The sequence below is a fragment of the Myotis nattereri genome, assembly GCF_964212035.1.
Source record: "Myotis nattereri genome assembly, chromosome: 16".
In the NCBI taxonomy this organism is placed as follows: domain Eukaryota; kingdom Metazoa; phylum Chordata; class Mammalia; order Chiroptera; family Vespertilionidae; genus Myotis; species Myotis nattereri.
The window spans coordinates 47,097,363-47,121,065 of record NC_138091.1 but is presented as its reverse complement, the minus strand read 5'-3'; the positions used below and the strand labels follow the sequence as shown (position 1 = coordinate 47,121,065).

Sequence of the window (23,703 nt, the reverse complement as noted above, 5' to 3'; positions counted from 1 at the left end):
GCACTGTACATGCGCGCCCGCACGTGGTATTTTGTGGAAGAGCCACACTCAAGGGGCCGCAGTTTACCAACCACTGTCTTAGGTGAATGATATACAAATAAGTTTGGGAGGGTGGAAGGCTGGTATAAAACTTAAAAGTAGAAGACAGAGTATGCATTCTTTTTTTTTATTATTGATTTTTCTTTTTTTAAGAGAGAGAAAAACATCAATGTGACAGTAGAACATCGATCAGTTTCCTCCTTTATCCACCCCAACTAGGGATTGAACACACAACCTGGGTATGTGCCCTGACTGGCAATCAAACCTGTGATCTTTTAGTATACAGGACTTGAACCAACTGAGCCAACCAGTCAGGGCCAGAGTATGCATTCTTAAATAAAAGGCAGTAGCCTGGCCCGTGTGGTTCAGTGGTTGAGTGTTGACCTATGAACCAGGCGGTCATGGTTTGATTCCCGGTCAGGGCACATGCCTGGGTTTCAGGGTGGATCCCTCGTAGGGGGTGTGCAGGTAGCAGTTGATCAGTGATTCTCTCTCATCATTGATGTTTCATCTCTCCCTCTCCCTTCCTCTGTAAAATTAATTTAAAAATATTTTTTTTAAATATATTTTATTGATTTTTTACAGAGAAGAAGGGAGAGAGATACAGAGTTAGAAACATCGATGAGAGAGAAACATCGATCAGCTGCCTCCTGCACATCTCCCACTGGGGATGTGCCCGCAACCCAGGTACTTGCCATCGACCGGAATCGAACCTGGGACCCCTCAGTCCGCAGGCCGACGCTCTATCCACTGAGCCAAACCGGTTTCGGCAATTTAAAAATATTTTTTAAAATAAAAGGCAGTAGACATATATGTATTTCAGTAAATCTGGCCCTCAATAATTTTAGTAAAGTAGCTTTTGAGTATTAATATGCAAATATACTATAAATTCTGAGGTCTGACTCTTGGATTTTAAAAATTGTATTTTCTCAGGACTTTAAGAAAGGAATGAACATGTATTTAACCAAGTTCCAGCAAAAGAATGCTGCCACAGGTAATCTTTAATAGCGTGAGAGAGAAATGGAAGTGGGGCATTTACTTTTTTCTAGCTGCTTAACTTTCCTTGTGATGGAAAGGAAATGAAGGTGACTTATTTTATGCCATTTGTTGTCAGGGCCCATTACCCTTTTGGTCATTCTTCAATAGTCAGCTTTCCATAGCTCAGTGTTTTGCCACCTAAGAGTCTGAAGAGTGCTGTTTACCTGACCGGAGCTTGTTATTTTTTGGCTATTTGTTGGTTTTATTGCCCTAAATTAATCATTGACTATTAAAATAGCTGCAGATTAACCATTTTTAAAAGTTAATATATGGAATTAGAGTTTCAATGAAGTAAAATCTTAAGATATTTTTGCATATGGTGGTCTGTAGTTTATTTGCTATCAGAGTCAAAAGGATGAATAAAGGCTTAAGAATTGATTGGATATGAAAAAGAGCAAGAGTCATAGTTTTAAGTTCTTTAGTGAACAGGAAAACTTTTTAAAAAACAAGATTTATGTAATGTCATTAGTGTCTAGTAGAATGACAAAAGTTCAGAGTCCTGGCTATAAGGGTGTTCCTTAGGTTTGTGACCTACAATTTAAAAATACAGTCTCTCCTCTGTTCAGGACATGATGTAACCTTCACACCCCACTCCCAGCCCCATAAATTGCCATTAGAGTTTGTAAAATAGAGGCATTCTGTTCCTTAAAGAAGGGCTACAGAAAAATGTACTCTTGCAAGTTTTATGAGTCTTTGGCATGCATATACAGGCATACCTTGTTTTTATTGTACTTCGCAGATATTGTGTTTTTTACAAATTGAAGGTTTATGGCAACCCTGCATTGAGCAAGTCTGTCAGTGCCATTTTTCAAACAGGCTCAGACGATGGTTAGTATTTTTTAGCAATATAATATTTTTTAACTAAGATATGTACTTTTTAAGACATAATACTATTTCTCACTTAATAGATTATAGTATAATATAAACATAACTTATATGCACTGGGAAACAAAAAAATTTATGTGATTCACTTGGTTGAAATATTTGCTTTATTGTGGTGGTCTGGAACAGAACCTGCAGTATCTCCAAGGTATGCCCGTATATAATATATGAGGAAAGTACCTTATGCTTCTTAAAATAGAATGGACATATAATCACCTGGGATCTATTAGAAGGTGTATAATTCAGTAAGTCTGGAGTAAGGTCTGAGAGTCTGCATTTCTAACAGGCTCCCAGGTGAAGCCAGTGCTACTAGTTCATAGGCCACATATGAATAGCAAGGCCCACCATGTACCTTTTTTCAGTTTGTTTTGTGGTTTATGAAAGATAATTGGCAGTTCAAATACATTGCAGTTACCATCCATGCTATTAACCCTCTCGCAGCAGTTCCAGTGCCCTCTTTCTATCTCACTGCACTTTCCTTAATTCATGCCTTCCTTCGTGGTCTATCTATTGCATTTTGCAGTTGCCTATTAACTCACTACTTGTCTTGCCCCACTTTCTTCAGTTTCATCTCTCTCTCTGAGGCTAGCCAAGATTATCTTTCTGAAGTGAATATCTGATTGCATCATCCTGCTGATTAAAAATACTGGGAATGTGGAGGGGGTCCATGGGAAAAGGGACATATGTAATACTTTCAACAATAACTATTTTAAAAATAAAATAATGGGTAAGCCACATTCCCTTCATGATAGTCAGTACTTCTTTGTAAACCATACAGAGTCTTCAGCAGTTCGGCCCTACTTACATTTATAGCCTCATTGCCCATTATTCCCACATATGTGCCCTCTATTTTCAGCTAATTGAACATATTGCTATTTTTTGTTATTTTGTCTTTTCTTATACTTTCATCTTTGCATTGACCATTTATTCTGCCCAATTGGAATGAGCTAGTGGTTCATATCTATCTAATGAACAACTCCTTTTCAGGATGCAGGCCAAAAGTCAACTCTTGTGAAGCCTTTATTTTCTTTGGATTTTCCTGGAAGTGCTTTTTCTCTGTTCATGCCCTCATTCTAGTGTGTGTCACATGGCATTACTGTTTTGCTCACTCTATCACCACCTCATCAGCTTTACTGAGTATTTTTTAACTCTGTTAATTGAGTGGATATAATGATTTTATGTTAGTGAATGGTTATTTAGTTTGATCTTAAATGTGTTTCCATTTGTTTGTTTCTATTTATTCTGTTTGAACTCACCTGTTTATCTTTGGTTTATTATAATTTGTAATTTTTAATAAATTGGAAAAGTTAGGAACATCTTAGAATATAAGACCAGTTTTTGTAATAGAGTTAAATTAATGAGAAGGCAAGGAGGATGTTAATTTGGCCCACTGTTTGTTTCCTGAACATGAAAGAATCAAAGAGTGGGTCAGCAATGCATTGTCAAGAGGTATATAAAACTGCGGGTTTTTTTTTAGGAAAATAAAAATGTAAACATTTACATTTTCATTGCTTGTGTTATCTCCTAGAGGACCTTTGGGAATGTTTAGAAGGTGCTAGTGGTAAACCTATAGCAGCGGTGATGAATACCTGGACCAAACAAATGGGATTCCCCCTCATTTATGTGGAAGCAGAACAGGTAAACGTAATAAAAAGTCCCTCAACTTACCTACTATTGTATTAAGTGAAATTCAATCAGTGGTTTCAAATTTATTTCTATATACTTTAAGAATTCTAGATGACATTTAAACCAGCCCTCAAAATGCACTCAAATTTACATGGTACATTACAGTGTAAGTTAACCTTCCAAAGCCACATCTTAACCTTAAATGTGATTGTATCCTATATAATAAAACTCTAATATGCAAATCGACCAGATGGCTGGTCACTATGACGTGCACTGACCACCAGGGGGAAGACGCTCAATGCAGGAGCTGTCCCCTGGTGGTCAGTGCACTCTCACATGGGGAGTGCCACTCAGCCAGAAGCCAGACTCACGGTTGGTGGGAGCCTCTCCTGCTTCCAAGGCAGTGCTAAGGAGCAGCGAGCCTGGCTTCTGGCTGAGCGGTACTTCCATAGGGGAGCAGGCCTAAGCCGGCAGTCGGACATCCGCTGAGGGGTCCCGGACTGTGAGAGGGTGCAGGCCGGACTGAGGGGGACACCCACCACCACCCCAATGTACGATGTCATGCACTGGGCCTCTAATTTTATAATAAAAAGTACACACATTGGAGGACCTCTCAGATTGGCTGTAAACATTTGAAAAGGCAATTTAGTGAATGCATCAATCATATTTGGTGGGAAATAGGAGGGCTCTGTAACAAAAACATTTTGGATTTCTCCCCCTCCCCCTGCCTCTCTCTCTCTAAAAATCATGTACTTGACTTTGTTGCTTCTGGCTTTTTAGTTTCCTCCATACATTTTTGTTTCATTGCAAAGCTTATCCTTTGAAAACAAGGTGTGTGCTTTCTTTTATGCTTATCAGTCATTCTAAAAGTTTGAATTCTGAACATTGAGTTCACATGCTAATCTAAAATAACTTTTTGTAGTATTACTAATTGTTATGTATCCTTTTGAGAACTTTAACCCTTTAAAGTTCTTATCTGGGTACATATCTCTTCTGAGGGACCATATTACATAGAACCTGCTCTTTTATTTAGACTATTGTTATTTTGAAGCCTAAATAAGAAATAGTAACCTTTCACTATTCTATAGCATCATCATCTTCATCATCATTGCACTTTTGGTATGCTTTATATGACATTTGATAATACTGGTTTACCTTCTACTTTGTCACAGAAATGTTGCCCCCTCCAAAAAAGAAAAAAAAGTTTTACTACTATAGCCTTTGTTTTGTTTCTTTAGGTAGAAAATGACCGATTACTAAAGTTGTCCCAAAGGAAATTCTGTGCCAGTGGACCATATGTTGGTAAGCAAATGGCTCTAAGTGGCAGTTGATCAATGACTTTGGATACCATACCAGTACTGTTCCAACTAATAGGAAATAATTATCCATTTTTAAAAAAATTAATAGAATTAAATAACAAGGAAGTGGTAATAGAATAAAAATGAAATCCAGAAAATCAAGAAAGGAGATTCTTGCTGTGGCTGGGTAGGTCAGTTGGTTGGAGCATCGTCCTGATATGCTAAGGTTGTGGGTTTGATCCCTGACCAGGTCACATACAAAAATCAACCAATGAATGTATAAATAAGTGGAACAACTTATCAACGTCTCTCTCTCTCTGACTTCCCCCACCACTTTCTCACTCTCTCCCAAATCAATTTTTAAAAATTAAGAAAAGAAAGGAGATTTACAAAGTATATATAATGTCATATTCTTAGATTTTTTTATATTCCATGTCTCTGTGTATGAAGAAGCATAGGAACAGCCAAGAAGTGATGCCTCTAGCCTTAATACCTAAAAGAAGACTTGATACATGTTTGTGTGGGTGGCTGATTATTTTTTTAAATTCCTGGGCATAAGTAAGTAAATAAATAAAGCCCAATGACTATTTAGATATATTATAGTGCTAGCTCTTATTTTATACTCTCAGCAATCCTATTAGGTAAGTAAAATTATTTCCATTTTACAAATGAGGGAGCTGAAGCAGAGGTAGGTTAGTAAAATTGCCCAAGGTCACTTTGAGTTAATTCTCTAATGCGTTAAAGAGTAGGAATTCAGCCCACCTGGCATGACTCAGTGGTTGAGCCTCGACCTATGAACCAGGAGGTCATGGGTTGATTCCCATTCAGGGCACATGCCTGGTTTGCAGGCTCGATCCCCAGAAGGGGGCGTGCAGGAGGCAGCTGATCAATGATTCTCTCTTATCATTGATGTTTCTATCTGCCCTTCTCCCTTCCTCTCTGAAATCAATAAAAAATATATTTAAGCCCTAACCGGTTTGGCTCAGTGGATAGAGCGTCGGCCTGCGGACTGAAAGGTCCCAGGTTCGATTCCGGTCAAGGGCATGTACCTTGGTTGTGGGCACATCCCCAGTTGGGGGTATGCAGGAGGCAGCTGATCGATGTTTCTCTTTCATCGATGTTTCTAACTGTCCCTCTCCCTTCCTCTCTATAAAAAAACCAATAAAATAAATATATTTAATATATATATATATATATATATTTAAAAATAATTTTAAAAAGAGTAGGAATTCAAACAAAATAATTGGATTCCATGAATTTATACCCTTACCACTCATCTCTGCTTTCTTTAAAATATCTCTACATATCATTAGATTCTTTTATCCAAGAAATTAAAGATTAATTGAAAAATAAAATAATGAAGTTTTCTATACCTTTCAGACTTCCTTTAGAATAGCAGGTCTCAACAGGGGGAGGTGTATATCAGAATACTAACGCCTTTTCATCTCCAATCCACCAAAATATGATGCACTCTACTAAGGTTAAAAGATACAGCCTTCTACCCTCAACCTTCTTTAGCATTTAAAATTACTCTTTTAATATATTTGAAAGTCAGAGGACATATGTATTATCCAAATAAATCCTTAAGTGTCACAGTTGCAATTTTCTGCCTCACACCTGCAATTTGCATTGTAGGACTGACAGGTTTTGTAGGTTTATCTAATACTCATGACCAATATAGGCAGTGTTAAAACCTGAAATATCCCAGTGTGGAGAGGAAATTTTAATTTGTAGCTTAGCCTGATAGCACAAAGGTATATAACTTATTAAAATGTTTCCTTTGATGTACTATTGGACAGTGACTCTTTTGTTTGGCATCTTAATGCAAAGTTAATTTTGCTGTCTGATCCCTAAGAGTATGTGTATATCTTACAAAAGCTTTGGCTTTTAGATATGACTTGTCCATGTTGGAATCCAGTAGTTCCCAGGATGTGTCCTGTCTATCAGAAAAATAAAAACCAACCCTCTAGTGTTTCAGTAGTATATAAGGTACTGTTAAAGACTGTACCTTAGTATTTGTTTTTAAGTGCTATATGAGGGCTTTCACATACTTGAAATTTCTTTAAGACAGTAAAAATCATTGATGTCTTTATTGCTCTGTAAAGGGAAAACAACAATTAAATTAAAATCACTGTATTTGGCCTGGCCATTGTTGCTCAGTGCTTAAGCGATGACCCAGGAATCAAGAGGTCACTGGTTCGATTCCCAGTCAGGGCTTGAGCCCCAGTGGGTGTGTGCAGGAGGCAGCCAATCGATAATGTTCCCCTCTCACGGATGTTTCTATCTCTCTATCCCCCTCCCTTCTTCTCTCTGTAAAAATCAATAAAAACATATTTTTAAAAAATCACTATTTGTGCCCAGCCAGCGTGGTTCCGTGGTTGAGCATCGACCATGCACCAAGGGGTTGCCACTTCAGTTCCTGGTCAGGGCACATGCCTGAGTTGCAGGCTCGATCCTGGGTGAGGGGAGTGCAGTAGGTAGCTAATTGATGTTCTCTCTCATCAGTATTTCTTTCTCTCTCTCTTTCTCTTCTTCTCTCTCTAAAAAAAGAAAAATATCATTAAAATATGCTTAAAATCACTGTATTTGTGATCCTGCAAGTAAGTAAACTATTACATTTGGGGTTTTGTAGACTTTTGTGATTTTGTTAATAAACTCTCTTTTCCTTTGCACCAGTATTAGTCAGGTCACCTGAAAGAGTTTTTGTACCATTAAAAATGAGCTATTGGCTTAATAGTTAGGCTCAAGCCTGTGCATAGAATACTAGTCCTCTCTCCACCTTACCTTCTTTTTTTACAGTGAGGAATTATTTTTCAAGTTTTCTATTTGTTCTTCTCTTGCTTAAGGAGAAGACTGTCCCAGGTGGATGGTTCCTATCACAATCTCCACTAGCGAAGATCCCAACCATGCCAAACTGAAAATTCTAATGGACAAGCCAGAGATGAATGTGGTTTTGAAGAATGTTAAACCAGACCAATGGGTAAAGGTGAGTCCAGAAATGGCATGGCCATTTTAATCTTATCTACATTGATTTCTATCTCACTTCTTTTATGCATTTTATGGCTGGTTCTAAATTCTACTGCTTCATATTAGACTAGGACTTGCAAAGAAAAAAATTTCTAAACTTTCCTATGTGAAATGTAGGACCAGTTTTCAAATAATATTGTCTAGATATTTGCCTTTATGGCAGAGAGTGGTAGATAAGCAGATACAGGGATAGCATTAAAGAGGGGGAAAAATAGTAGACTATGTATAAAGTCACACTAACCAAAACTCGCAACTTCAAACTGTCCTGTCATTGTAATGACATGTTAATGTCAATGACGTGTTGTCATTGTATGTGTACAACTATAGTCAAGTGAGATCAGATGTATAATAATCAGTTGTGTCATCGAAACGTGAAATTCCTTTAGCTGGTGTTTTAAAACCATTTCATAAAAATAACAGTTGATAAATACTGTTTTTCATTGTTCTATATTTTTCATAATGTAAGTATCTACTGCAAACTTTTCGCCCAATTGTAGCTTCCTAATAGGAAATATACACCGAGTGGCCAGATTATTATGACCACCTGACGTTTGTAGACAAATTAGCTATAATTTTGCACTGAAGTTGCTGGAAGGCCAGACCATTATAAATAGGGAAGCAGGTTGTTTACCACAACAGTAGAAGTGATTTTTCTCTGAAGATATGGGTACACAACGTGATTTAACAGCTTTTGAACGTGGGATATATATACACACACACACACACACACACACACACACACACATTGGCTGGACTTTTGTGCTTTCTGAAAAGTGTCATTTCTCCCTCTGTTTTAATTTTTATACTCAGTAGAATACTATATTTCCATTTGAAATTATAATCTGGAAGATTAAATAGCTATATGAACATTTTCTTATAAATGAGAAAAAAGTTATGCACACTGATTGTAATTAGGTAAATAAAAGTGTTATTTCTACAGTAAAAGATAAGGTAATCAAAATAATAGTTGTATTAGAATTGTGAGGTGATGTTTTTACTATTTCTTTATAAATAGTAAAATATTTATATCTTATTATTTTATCATTAAAATATTTTGTGTGTAAATACTATCACAAATATTTTTGATTGTTGGCAAATAGCCTACAGAGAATGACAGTCAGTGATAACCTCACTTCACAAATCATATGAACTGGTTTTGTTTTTGTTTTTGTTTTTTAAATATTTTATTGATTTTTTTTACAGAGAGGAAGGGAGAGAGATAGAGAGTTAGAAACATCGATGAGAGAGAAACATCGATCAGCTGCCTCCTGCACACCCCCCACTGGGGATGTGCCCGCCACCCAGGTACATGCCCTTGACCGGAATCGAACCCGGGACCCCTCAGTCCGCAGGCCGACGCTCTATCCACTGAGCCAAACGGTTTCGGCTGAACTGTTTTTTAAGTCCATGTAATTATTTAAAATCTAGGACCTGACATTTGTTATTTTCTTGAGGCTCTGGGCTCAATAGATCAATGTTTGTAAAGGCTTATTAGTCTTCCTTAGAGATTCCACTGTCCAAGTATTTTTACATATAGTAAATATTTTCTACTAGAGGCCTAGTGCATGAATTTGTGCACCGGTGGAGTCCCTCGACCTGGCCAGCGAGGATTGGGCCAAAGATGTTTCTCAGGTGATGCACCCCAGAATCGGGCTCCCTTCTCCCTTCTCCCTGGTTCCAGGTGCATCACCCAAGAACCACAGCTGCCAAGTCAACGCAGCTCAGCAACTCCTGCATTGAGCGTCTGCCCCCTGATTGTCAGTGCATATCATAGCTACTGGTCGGCTGGTCACTTAGGCTTTTATATAGAGAGATAATCTTAAAACTATTTACTAAGTTTAGAAATAGAAACTTATCCATATCATTTGTTCCCACCATGTTATTCCTACTCTCCCTCACTTTGGCCTCTACCATGTCAAGTTTGTTTTCTTTTGCCTTTGTATTCATCTCTGACAACTGATTTCTATCTTTATGTATTGTTTCATTTTAATCCCTATCTGTTGGCATATATGATCCTTGTTGTTTTCATCCAGATATACTAAAACCAGAACTCTTTCACACCTACAAAAGATTGACTTAAAAAATAAATGCAACTATTTAATAATATCTACTGGATATCTTTTCAGTTAAACCTGGGAACAGTTGGGTTTTATCGGACCCAGTACAGCTCGGACATGCTGGAAAGTTTATTACCAGGCATTCGTGACCTTTCTCTGCCCCCTGTGGATCGACTTGGATTACAGAATGACCTCTTCTCCTTGGTGAGCCTTTCTCACGTAGTATGATGGATTTTGTTGATTAAAGGATTTTGTTTTTCTTGGAGTGTCTAACTGAAACATAATTAGAAGAATATAGTTCTTCTTGAAGGTTGGATGCCTTTGGGATTAGAGCAAATGACTAATTATTAACTAACATGACAAAATTGAATCTATATAATTTACCAGAAACAAATCCCATTTCACTATTCCTAAGTCAGCTTTTTACAACTGTACTTAAACTAGCCTTTGTAACGCAGAAATTCTTTTCAATAGAAATAGGTAAGAGCCTTGCAGAAATTTCCCTACTAATGTAATTTAAAAAAAATACTTAGTTGATTCAGGGTGATTTCTATTTTTCTAAAGTAGTGGTTGTACTTTGCTGGGAAAGTCTAGAATTTTTTAACAACTCTATAATAGCCTGTTAGCTTTAGAATTATATTTGTATTTGGCTTTGTTTCATAAAAGATTTAAAGCAGCATTAGTAGTGCTATTTTTATGTCTCCAACATAGGTTAGATAATTTCTAGATGTCTTTGACTGTAATAAAATTGTCAGATTCATCCTAGTGTTCCTTTAAGTTGGACTTGAAGTTTTCCCTCCCCTCTGCAGTAACTGGTTTTGGATTCCTCCTTTGTATAAACACAGATTAGCATTGATGCACAAAACCTCACATCTGCTGATCTCATTGCTGAGAGAGACCTGTCCCAGGAGAGTGGTGTGTTTGTGCAGTTGGCTGTTGTAACAGAAGTTCTTTTTCCTAACTCTCTTAGCTAATTCTGAAAGGACTCTGAATTTGTAGTGCCTTCCAGTATGTGTTCTTTTAGAAATGAGTAAAGGACAAGCTAAAGTTGACACAGTTTGCAGGTCCAGTTCGTTTTGAAAGAGCCTCTGTCAAAAACCAAAGCCCCAACTATTTTTGTAACTTTTCTAAACGTATGAAAATTTTCAAAAGAAAAACAAAGCCAAGACCCCTAAAATAGAATAGAAATAGGAAATTAACTGTTTTCTGTCTTTATTATTTTTTCATTCTCTCCAAACTGGTAGAATTTTAGCATATTTTAAAGTGGCTCTTTATTAAATAGCAAAAAAATAAATAAGGAATGTTGTCATATAGGATTTTTATTTTATAAAAGTCTAGTGTTCTGAGCTTATGTAGTCTCATTTCCTTTAAAGCAAAGAGATGACTAACTAGCAGTAGTTAATGCCAAAAATGCATGCTTGTGTTTTTTGTTTTGTTTTTGTTTGAAGACTAGATTAATTTATGTTTTTTCCTATCCCAGGCTCGAGCTGGAATCATTAGCACTGTAGAGGTTCTAAAAGTCATGGAGGCTTTTGTGAATGAGCCCAATTATACTGTATGGAGCGACCTGAGCTGTAACCTGGGGATTCTCTCAACTCTCTTGTCCCACACAGACTTCTATGAGGAAATCCAGGAGTTTGTGAAAGATGTCTTTTCACCTATAGGGGAGAGACTGGGCTGGGACCCCAAACCTGGAGAAGGTAATGGATGTACTGAATGGAGAAATAATTGACCGGAAATTGTTTCTTTTTTACTTATCTGTGGTTAACAATGGCAGTAGCCTCATCTTGGTATCTGCTAGATGTTATTATGTATTCAGCTAGCCAGAAATTAAGACTTGGGTCTTTTAAGCCTAGTTGTGAAGTTACATGGGTCACTAACATAAAAACAGTGGTGGTTATATTATGTATACTCATTGATTTGATTATGTGTAAATATGATTTGTGCATAAGCAAATGGTGGAAATAAAAGTCTTTTATAAAGAATTCCAAAAGCCTATTTATAGTCAAGAAAAGCTATAGGGAATTTTGGATTATTTTATTTATTATCATCATAAATACCAGGTATCTTATATACAACTTGTAAAGACACAGGTGCCAGTTTTCTTTTTGTGTGTGTGTGTTCATCTTTACCTGAGGATATTTTTTCCATTGTTTTTTGTTGTTGTTTTTAAGAGTAGAAGGGAAGGGGAGAAACATAGAGAAACATTGACATGAGAGAGACACATCAATTGGTTGCCTCCCACACACGCCTTGACCATGGCAGGGATAAGGCCTGCAACCAAGGTACATGCCCTTGACTGTAATCAAACCTGAGACCCTTCAGTCCACAGGCCGACACTCTAACCATGGAGCCAGACTGGCCAGGGCAGTGTCAGTTTTCTGAATTAAAGAAGTTATTTGGCCTTCTATGTGTGTTCTCTCCTCTGTGAGAGAATGTTGACAATGATGACTTCAGGGCTTTAAATATAATTATTTTCTACCATCTGCTAATAACTAAAGGTGGTATTTCCCCCTGACCAGTCTTGTTCTGGGAGGCAAACACTATTCTGACTTCTTCAATGCTATATTAATATTGTCTCTTCTAGAACTTCATGTAAATGAAATCATTATAGATATATTCTGTTCTTATATCAGGCTTCTGTCACTCAGTATGATGTTCTTATCACTCACTGTGATCTAGATTGTTCATTCCTTTTTATTGCTTAGGAGTATTTCATTGTGTGACTATACCACAACTTTATTTGGCCACTGTACTGTTGCAAATCCATCAGATTTGTATTAATTCTTTAAAAAATATAACCAATATACCATAAAATGCACCCTTCAAAGTATACAGTTCAGTGGTTTTTAGTATGTTCACAAGGTTGCACAACCATTACTATCCTCTAATTCCAGAGCAATTTCTTTAAACTCATAAAAAACTCCATAACAATTGCCTGTCATTTTCCATTCTCTGGCAACCCCAGTCTCAGGCAACCACTAATGTGCTTTCTATCTCATGGATTTGCCTAATCTGGACATTTTACATAAATGAAATCATGCCATTTGTGGCCTTTTGTGTCTAGCTTCTTTCACTTAGCATGTTTTCAAGGTTCATCCATGCTTCATATATCACTTCATTCCTTTTTATACTTGAAATAATATTCCATTATATGGATATACAGTACCATATTTTGTTTGTCTATTCATTAGTTAATAGGTGTTTGGATTATTTCCACTTTTTTACTATTATGACTGCTGCTATGAACATTTGTATACAAGTTTTTGTGTGGACATATGCTTTCATTTCTTTTGGGTATATACTTAAGAGTGGAATTGCTGGGTCATATGGTAACTCTGTGTTTAACCTGTAGAGTAATTGCAGGACTGTTTTTCAGAGTGGCCACACTATTTTACATTCCCACCAGCAATGTATGAGGATTCTAATTTCTCGATGTCCTTGTCAACATTTGTTATTATCTGTCTTTTTTATTCTAGCCATCCTATTGGGTGTGAAGTGGTACCTCATTGTGGTTTTGATTTGCATTTACCTAATGATCAATGATATTGAGCATCTTTTATGTGCTTTTTGGCCATTTGCATACCTTTGGAGTAATAAATCTGTCAAATTTTATTTTTAAAATCTAAATTTTTAATTTCTTATATGCAGTACACTAGTACTGTATGTGGCCTTTCCCTGAATCTTGGGTTAAAATTGCATGATCTAAGCCTGTTCTTTCACACATGATCCTTAGCTGTGTAATTACCTAGACGGAGTGGACATTTAGTAAGTTTAGATAGCTGGCATTTCTGAACATAGACAAAGTTAGCAATTTATTTGCTTGTCTGGTCTGTTTAGCACTTCATTTCACTCATATGATTTGATCAATTTAAACCAAGTGCTCTTTCAAGTACTAAGGTTATTGATTCTGTTATTCAAGACTGTAGATATGATATAACACATTTATAAGATGTCTAGGTGGCATATTTGTATAAATAGGCTTTTTAAGTAATTCTTTGTCTCTTTTACTTCTCAATCAGGTCATCTAGATGCACTCCTGAGGGGCTTGGTCCTGGGCAAACTAGGAAAAGCAGGACATAAGGCAACATTAGAAGAAGCTCGTCGTCGGTTTAAGGACCATGTGGAAGGGAAACAGATTCTCTCCGCCGATCTGAGGAGTCCTGTAGGTTTTCATAATGAATTACTTTAATTTCTAGGTAACTGCATCATTCTTTGAAGTGTGGAACATTTAATAGTAACTAAAAATGACCTAAGTACTGACCTGCAAATCATGTCTGACCCTGTTTTAATATGTTCTATTTAAGTGATTTGTAGTCAGCTTCTCATTTGTTTCAAATTTCTCAGTCTGCACTGTGGTGCTGAACGGTGATTATCAAAGCACATTCCCCTGAGAAAGCTGTTGTGCTCTGCTGTTACTTACTACATGCCATCTGCCTTTCTGGTTCATGTGGGCTCTTAGCTCCTTGCCACAATTTGTATGTAACATCAACACATGGCTATTCACAATTTTTTTTTACTTGCTTTCTGTCTTTTCTTAACTTTAGAATATCTGGAAGAGATATATTTAATTAGATGTCTTCTTTTTTGTTCCTATATTCTCTTGTAGGTCTATCTGACTGTTTTGAAGCATGGTGATGGCACTACCTTAGACATTATGATAAAGGTGAGTAAATTTGGAAAGGGCTCCCATTGTCTGCTTTTGAACTTGGATTGACACAGATAGTATGAACTTTATGTGGTTTTTCAAAAAAAATCCCGGCAAAAGAAATATATACAGGTATGCATATTGCAGACACCAAATATTAAGAAACTATGGGATCCTGTATAATAAAAGGGTAATATGCAAATCGACCAAATGGCAGAACGACCGGTTGCTATGACGTGCACTGACCACCAGGGGAAGACACTCAACGTAGAAGCTGGGCTGACAGCTAGTGAGCACAGCGGTGGTAGCGGGAGCCTCTCCCACCTCCACAGCAGTGCTAAGGATGTCTGACTGACAGCTTAGGCCTGCTTCCTGCACCCGAGGGGCTCCCAGACTGCCAAAGGGTGCAGGCTGGACTGAGGGACAACCCCCCCCCCATATATATATATATATATATATATATATATATATATATATATATATATATATACCAGTGCACAAATGTCATGCACCAGGCCTCTAGTAAATATATAATGTCTGTTCATGTATACTACCAATATGATACAAAAAGTAAAACAATTTTTTACTTCTTTTTACTCACCAGTTTATCTTAATCTTAAGACTGAAATGTTCATTTATTTTGATTAACAAGTCAGGTTCTTAAAATTTTCCCCTTCAATGTAAACTTACTTGGGGTTCTGCCCATTTAAAACAAAAGGTTTGTTTCTGTACCTAGAAAAGAAATAGATGATTGATCAGGTATCTCAAGGGTTTAAACTATGCCATTGCCTCTTATGAATAGACAGAAAATGAATTCACCTGACTGCATATCTTCTGTCGTTTCCCTAGGGTGGTTAGCATATAATTAAACTCTGGCTTAGAAAAAATATAGGCAAAACTTCCCATGTCCTTATAATGGCAGTAGCCTGTTTGAAAGCCCTAATACTGTGGAACAGGTGATATCTCTAGTCCCTATCCATGCATTTATCTAAGAAATAACTTGACTATATTGGTTGCATTAGAGATGGAGGGAGCTGAGTCTTCTTATTACCATCAAGTAAAATGTGCTAAATACTCAAATTATCTATCAAACCTTTAACACTCATGCACTGAAAGAGCCACACTTAGGAGGATGAACAGGATAGGAGTGTGATGTGCTTTAATACTTCACCTGTAATATATTAAGAATATTTACTGATCCCAAATGGATCAGAATTGCAAATCTAATTTCCAGTATTTTAGTTTTAAACAAATCCTATTTATATGATTAGAATGTTCTGAAAAATATAAACTTGATTTGTTTAAGAAACTCCATCTCAAAATGTACTCCTTTAACTACCCATCTTGTGCAAGGTTTTCCTTCCTAATAATGTACAATTATATTTTGGGTTTACCTTTCAACTAAATGACATTAAGGTTCCTTCTCATTCTTAATAATCTGTGAGCCTGTACACTATAAATCATATATTTCTTTGCATATAAAATGAGATATTTATGGGTTTTGTCTATGCCATAAAGGGTATGAGACAAAATAGGGGTTCTAAAAATTTCGTGACTGAAAATTGACATTTTCATGTCATGGCGTAATTTTAAGAATTTATACTGGTATGTATATTTAACAAGAATTTGCATCTGTTTAACACAAGGGAACTCAATAATTCAGTTTTACTATGAAATAGCTCTCATATGAAGACAGAATCAGGTTGGTGTGTTTTTTTTTAAATGTGTTGATTTTAGAGAGAGGAAGGGGAAGAGAGGAAAAAACACATCGATTTGTTGTTACACGTATTTATGCATTCATTGGTTGTTTTGTGTTAGTGCCTGACTGGGGATCAAACCCGCAAGCAACCTTGGTTTACTGGGATGCTCTAACCAACTGAGCTACTCAGCCAGGGCCCAGAGTCAAAGCTCTTTAAAAAACAACAAAAATAATAAAGAATTAAAAAAACAACAGTTGATGAGAGATGTTTTTTGTTGGTAATTTAAGAATAATGAGGCAAGATAAAAATAACTTTAATTCTAAGTATATTTGAAATGGGGTGTTATGGTGCCATCTAGTGGACTAGTGTAACAGGTTCTCCTTGGGGGGGAAAAATGCTTTCTAAAAGCCCAAGTTCAGACGTTGAGTACTAGAGCTGAAAAGGACCTTAGAAATCATCTGTCCACCCCGCTCATTTTACAGATGGGGAAACTGAGACCTGGAGAGGTTAAGGACTTAGTCAAGATCACACAGCTAGTTAGAGGCAAACTGGGACTAGAACCCAGATCACCTGACTTCCTATCTATTTTACCACACTGCTGCTCAAAAGAGTCCAAAGGAAAGGAAGAGGAAACTGGGAGCTGTGATGGGGTCTCCAGACACTGGTCAGTGTTAAATCTTTAGGGGGAAAAACGGTCAAGAGAGTCTATAAATTAAGTTGTCTTCGAGAAGTATTTCATATACCTTTGTAGCCCTAATTTTTAAAAATATATAATATTTTGTTTCTGATTATGAAAGAAGATTTTGTATATTAATTATGAGAGTAGACACTAGAAAAATAGAAAGAAAAAATAAAACTTACCTGTAATTTTAAAATATCAGATCACAAAAATAGCAGGTGTAATATGATCTTATTCCTGATTTGGTAATGTACGTATAGTAGTATTTTGATTTTTTTCTTTGTACTTCTCTATTTTCTTAATATTCTGCATTCAATTTGTGCTGCTTCTTGCAGTCTAAAAATGTCATGATGCAGATTCTCACTGGTCAGAAACCATTATTAATTAATGTTAACATTTTGGTTGATTTTCAGGGGTTTTTTTCCCCCTTCACATTAAACTTTTAAAAATTAAGAATAATTTTGCTTTATCTTTCTCCTTTTTCCATTTAATGTATCAAGAACATGTTTATGTCATCAAACATTCTTAAAATGTTATTTTCAGTAATGCATTTTATATATTTTTTTACTGTTCTACATTAAATTGATGATCAGTGGTACTAGTAGTGACTAGTTTGTTCATATAACAAAGAACATTAGTCAGACATCTATGGTGTAAAGAGTTTGGCCATGAAGTGTTTACCCCTTAGATCTTGATGTAAACTGCTCAGAACTGAGGAGAAGCCATTCATATAGTGAGCACTTATATATGACTTACAAAAATGGCATGAGAAATTTAGTGCCAAACATCTTAAAAGGTATTCTTCTGTTAATTTTATGCCCTGCAATCTTAGCCAGTGAGAATCTAGAGCAAAAGTTGCACCATATTGGGGAAGAAGCTCATATAAGCATATGCATAACTTTCAAGGGAGGTTTAACTATATTTTTATTTTTTCATTATAGCTTCACAAGCAAGCAGATATGCAGGAAGAGAAAAACCGAATTGAAAGAGTCCTTGGGGCTACTCTTTCACCTGAATTGATTCAAAAAGTCCTCACGTTTGCACTTTCGGTAAGTTACAATGAAAACTGCTTTTAGAGGGAATTGTTACCCACTGATCTGTAGCAAGTGTCTTTGATCCAGTGTCTTCTTGATTTGCCTTAACCATAGAGTAAGACTTCCTTTTAGCGTAGGAAAACTGGAATGAGTTTGTTACTGACCTCTATATCTCCCTCTAGTGGTGAGAATCAAAATAGTTGGGAGAGGAAAGAAACTGGAAAGATGCCTGTCTCTTCCCTTTTTTACCCTGTAGAAGCCCTAGCAAGTATTTCTTGAGCAACCTGTTTGTACCTGTCTCAATGCCTTATTATCAGCTTGGCTGATCTTTAGGTTAAATTCCTCTTTGTTGGAAGCTTCAGGAGCCAGTTACTGCTGAAACAGGGAACATTATCTTCAAGCGATTACTTGGGTTCCTCAACATTTGCTCTTTCTGGTACTAGAAGATGCTTAGGTTACAGTAGACTTTTAGTTCTCTTTCTATTTTTAGGAAGAGGTACGTCCACAGGATACTGTATCAGTAATTGGTGGAGTGGCTGGAGGCAGCAAACATGGAAGGAAGGCTGCTTGGAAATTTATAAAGGACAACTGGGAAGAACTTTATAATCGATACCAGGGAGGATTCTTAATATCCAGACTAATAAAGGTATGTGAAGATATTTATTTTGAGTAGCTTGCTTATCATGGATATTATTGAGAGACATCCATAATTCACTAGACCCATAGATTATGGTCTTTGCTCTTTAAGAGTTTCCTTAGTTATTAGTCTTATTAAAGGGCATCTCCATCATCCATCCTGCACCCTCTAGAATAAACTGAAGTAGGGAGAGGATAGAATGGGGTTTTTTAGTTGGTTCCAAGCCTCTTTTAGTTGCACTTACTATTTAAACCACTGTGTGTGTGTTTTTCAGCTATCAGTTGAGGGATTTGCAGTTGATAAAATGGCTGGAGAGGTTAAGGTAAGGAAAATACTGTTAACTTTTCACTTCTCAATCTATTAAATAAAAACACTAACCAAACTATAATCATAATATGTAGGGGTAATGAATGTTAGTATCTCCTTTTATTGCTTAGAGAAAGACAGCTTAGGTTGATTCTTTAATGCCCGAAGAATTTAGGGTTGGAATCAACTTTGAGGGAGTTGAAATAGGGTTGAAAGAATATGGAACTTGGAGGCAGTTGACCTGGGTGTAAAACTCTGCTCTGCTCTGTGTTAGCTATTCAACATCAAGCAAGTTTTTTAACCCCTATGAGCCTGTCTCCTCATCTGTAAAATGGGGTGATGATAAGATTATGAGAGGGAATCATTGATTGGCTGCCTCATGCACACCCGCCAACTGGGGGCCAAGCCAGCAACCCGGGCATGTGCCCTTGATCGGAATCGAACCTGGGACCCTTCAGTCCGCAGGCCGATGCTCCATCCACTGAGCCAAACCAGCTAGGGCTGTTAATCTTTAATTCAACCAATATTTACTGAATGGCTTCTCTGTTGTGAACCTATCTGGGGGCAGGGAGAGTTGCGGATAATTCCCAGGTTTCTCTTGTGTAAATGGTGGTGCTGTAATAAGAGGAAGTCTAGCATCTTACTCAGGCCCTAAGAATCGAACCATGATAAGGAGACTTGGGGGAGGGGCCATTGTCATCTATATAAATAAGGTTATTGATTTCTAAAAGGTCTAGACTTAATCTGATGAATTAGTCATTCTCTCTTAGTGATTACTAGTTCAAGGGGAAGACCCCATCGTTTCACTGGTTGGTATTTAAAGAGTTGTTTTGTCGCCATAACTGGTTTGGCTCTGGATAGAGCATCGGCCTGCGGACTGAAAGGTCCCAGGTTCGATTCCGGTCAAGGGCATGTACCTTGGTTGCAGGCACATCCCCAGTAGGGGGTGCGCAGGAGGCAGCTGATCGATGTTTCTCTCTCATCGATGTTTCTAACTCTCTGTCCCTCTACCTTCCTCTCTGTAAAAAATCAATAAAATATATATATAAAAAAAGTTGTTTTGTTTTCTGTGAAACCAGGTAGACTTTCTTAGAAAATTAATTCAATCTTGAATCAATAAGCATTATAATAAATTATAATAAAATTATAAATAAATTATAATAAAATAGTTTTATTGTGTGAAAAATGTGAGTCAATGGAGTATTAAATTATTAGGGTATAGCAGCAGTATAAGTTTCTTGGTTTTATCATCCCTTACAAATCTTTATTTGAAGCAGCCAAAATGTGTCGAGTCCTTCAGTACTCTGTGACAACTGTTTATGTGCATTGTCTCTTTAATCTTCTGGAGTAAATATTTTCTCATAGATGAGAAGACAGACTTAGAGCAGTTAATTTACTTAGTCATAGACTAGTACATGATCAAGTCTAGAATCAAGTTTCAAGCCTGATTCCAAAGCCTAGAGTAACCACTGGACAGTGCGTCTAAATCTAAAGAAAGATTGTAAGGCCCGGCCAGCATGGCTCAGTGGTTGAGCAGAGCATCGACCTATGAATCAGGAGGTCACAGTTCAATTCCCAGTCGGGGCACATGCCCGGGGTTGTGGACTCGATCCCCAATGAGGGGTGTGCAGGAGGCAGCTGATCAGTGGTTCTCTCTCACTGATGTTTCTCTCTCTCTCTCCCTCTCCCTTCCTCTCTGAAATAAAGATATATTTTTTTTAAAAAAGAAAGGTTGGCCCTAGCTGGTTTGGCTCAGTGGATAGTGTCCACCTGTGGACTGAAGGGTCCCAGGTTTGATTCCTGTCTAGGGCACATGCCTGGTTGCGGGCTGGATCCTGTAGGAGGCAGCCAATCGATGATTCTCTCTCCCTCTCCCTTCCTCTCTGATGTCAATAAAAATATACTATTATCTTTTTATTAGGTTTTAAGCATATAATACTTAAGGGAGAATTCCTGTAGCCGGGTCCAAGAAGCTGCTTGTTTCTTTTAGTCTGGGGATGGCAGTGGTAAATTGTCATGAGTGAAGGTGATGATTCCTTTACAGATGAGCAGGTGTTTTTTCAGAACCCCTTACTATTGCTAGTAATAATCCTACATTCTGGGTTGTTTTATACCAGGCTTTCTTCGAGAGTCACCCAGCTCCTTCAGCTGAGCGTACCATCCAGCAGTGCTGTGAAAATATCCTGCTGAATGCTGCGTGGCTAAAGCGAGATGCTGAGAGCATCCACCAGTACCTCCTTCAGCGAAAGGCCTCACCACCCACAGTGTGAACCCTGAGCACGCTGCCACTAAGGTTCTGCCGCTTCGCTGCCGGGATAAGGTGGAGCTACCGAACAGCTGATTCATATACCAAGAATTTGGAGTCTTCTTTCAAACCAGTGGGGGTTGGACAATGAATGTAGTTAACTGGTTCCTGCTCACACTCCAGAATTAAGTTCTATTGAAAAAGGAAAATCAGCAATTCAGCAAAAAAAAAAAAAAAAAAAAAAGAATAAAAAATAAAACTGTAAATATGATAGTAATAAAATAGAGCATAATGAAACTGTGAAACTTCCTGAAGCCTTGTCAAGTGGTTAAAAGTATTTAACACTCTCCTGTTAATGACAGATGTTCTGTTTTTATAACCTACCAAAAGGAAACTAGAGGCTTCTGGGCGAAGAGGATATTTGTGAAGTGGGTTCTGCAAGCACCCTGCAAGCCAAGGGTAGTGTCCATTGCAGGGAATGGTTAAACATGAAAGGCTGATAGCTGGTATAATATGGAGTCTGTGCATAATTCCAAGTGGGTTTGGGGGGATTTTGGGGGCTTTTTTTGGCATGGGGACTGATCAGGAAACATATTTTCCTGCATAACTCAATCCAATCCAAGGATTGTAGTTTTCCTCCTTGCCTTCCCTTCTGTGTGACCCCTTGGCAAAAAAAGAAAAAAAAGAAGAAGAAAAAGAAGGTTAAAAAAAAACACTTACCCTGGTCTGGGTTTTTCCTCCCCTTAGTTCCACCCCCAGCACCCACCCCCGGTGTCCTTCTTAGAGATAACGAAATAATAAGGAAACATCTTTTATAGCCACATTAAATAAGAGAAACTGATATACATTATTTTTTCTTTCTTTTTTAAGATTACTTTTAAGAACCCTGAAAGGCATATAGGTGAGACTATAGAAATGAAAAGGTTTTCAGCCAGGCCTTTCTGAAGGAGTTATTCTGCTAAAAATGGTCTTAGTTGTCTTGTAGGCCAACTATCAGACCTCTTATTGACAGTATCCGCACTGGCTTCTCCGGGGTCACTGGGGGCATGTAAGAAGCCAGTGGTCACTGCTGCAGGCCTATTTATTAGTGGTAACTGGTTAAAAGCAGCAACAAAGACTATACGCCTGTGGTGTGCCACTCTCTGCTTCAACAGCGCACCCTACTGACAAGCCTCACCTGTCTAATCCAGTGCGTTTTAACTCTACATCTCATTCCTGTCTCTGTCCCTACAATTTTTCTTTTCTTTTTTCCCCTCTTTTCCTTTTATTTTTTCCTTAAAAATATTTTTGTGTTATTAACAGAAATTCATATTTGGTGTGGCTTAACTGTATTTCAGAAGGTCATCAGATTGTGAGACTGCTTCCTTGAAACATTTTTGTGCTATTGTTTTAAAAAAATAATAATTAAACAACAGTTGGCGTTAATAAAAATGTCAATGTGAAACGGATGTCATGATTTATTTATTTTATCTATTTGATTAGAAACGAAAAAGTTTCCTATCATTCAGTAGGATTGTAAGTTTCACTACCATTGGATTTTTTTGAGTCTAAGAAAATCTAGTTCCTGAATTCCTAATGAATAGTACCTAAACAGAAAAATCCTAAGACTCCTTCTTAATTAGTTCTGAATTCTCAAAAATCTCTTAGAGCTCAATAGAGTCAGCATCCATGAGTTGAGACCTTTATTAAGGCTTCCTTATACAGGAGCCAAGCTCAGGGCTGTTCTGTGGACTCTAGGCATGTGCTTAAGGAAGCTGCAAAACAGGTTCACAAAAGACTGAGAAGAATTCCGCTTTAATAAAATAACTCAATTTTACATCAGAAATTCTGGAAAGACTCTCCTCCCCACCACCTTCTCTCCCCACTCTTTCTCCCTTCTCTTTCTTTCCCCTCTCTTTCCTTTCTCCCCTAAAAAAAGAAAAAGAATTCTGGAAAGAAAATATTTTTGTCTCAGCATACATGTAAGCTTTGTACAGTGTAACAGTTCAGTTTGAATTGTGTTGGGGGAGAGGTTGTGCTGGACGTCTTCCATTTGCCCTTCAGCCAGGAGTTGTTGACCCATGTGTATGGCATTAACAAGCCCCTTTGCCCTCTCACTCAGGTTGTGTTGATGCAATTCGTAAACCCTCAGATGATCAGAAGGCCTGAGAAAAGGATGGTCAGGAAATCTATTCTGGCTTCCTCATTGCCAGGTCACATGGGCTGTCTAAGTCCCTCTACCAAAGACCGTGACCCTGTTACGCAGCCCTCTCTAGCTTCCAGCACCTCTCTGCCCCTTCAAAGCCAGGGACATAAAGGACAACTCCTTAACCAGCTCTGGATAATTCCATCATTGCTTGTTGGTTTCCCTGAACGCTGCCCATGTCTTTGTAAATAGTCCCTTTATTAAACCCTCCTCAAGTTATCCAGTTTGAGTGTGTTCTCTGTTTTCTACTAATATTTTGACTGATTTGGACACCAGAGTCCTGATTTTTAAAGGTCTTGATC

The 23,703-nt window shown here is 37.5% G+C and overlaps 1 protein-coding gene across 1 annotated transcript in view; it reads left to right on the top strand.

The window, feature by feature from the left end:
- The window catches only part of NPEPPS (aminopeptidase puromycin sensitive), a 67,504-nt gene extending 44,840 nt beyond the window's left edge, over positions 1 to 22,664 (top strand). Inside the window, exons 12-23 of the mRNA XM_081108791.1 lie at positions 973 to 1,033; positions 3,488 to 3,597; positions 4,824 to 4,887; positions 7,730 to 7,869; positions 10,037 to 10,171; positions 11,448 to 11,667; positions 13,990 to 14,132; positions 14,577 to 14,633; positions 17,936 to 18,043; positions 18,519 to 18,674; positions 18,940 to 18,987; positions 21,089 to 22,664. Of these exons, the coding sequence (XP_080964917.1) occupies positions 973 to 1,033; positions 3,488 to 3,597; positions 4,824 to 4,887; positions 7,730 to 7,869; positions 10,037 to 10,171; positions 11,448 to 11,667; positions 13,990 to 14,132; positions 14,577 to 14,633; positions 17,936 to 18,043; positions 18,519 to 18,674; positions 18,940 to 18,987; positions 21,089 to 21,241 (1,395 nt within the window). The 3' untranslated portion in view covers positions 21,242 to 22,664. The remainder of the gene's footprint in view (positions 1 to 972; positions 1,034 to 3,487; positions 3,598 to 4,823; positions 4,888 to 7,729; positions 7,870 to 10,036; positions 10,172 to 11,447; positions 11,668 to 13,989; positions 14,133 to 14,576; positions 14,634 to 17,935; positions 18,044 to 18,518; positions 18,675 to 18,939; positions 18,988 to 21,088) is intronic.
- Positions 22,665 to 23,703: the final 1,039 nt, after the last annotated feature.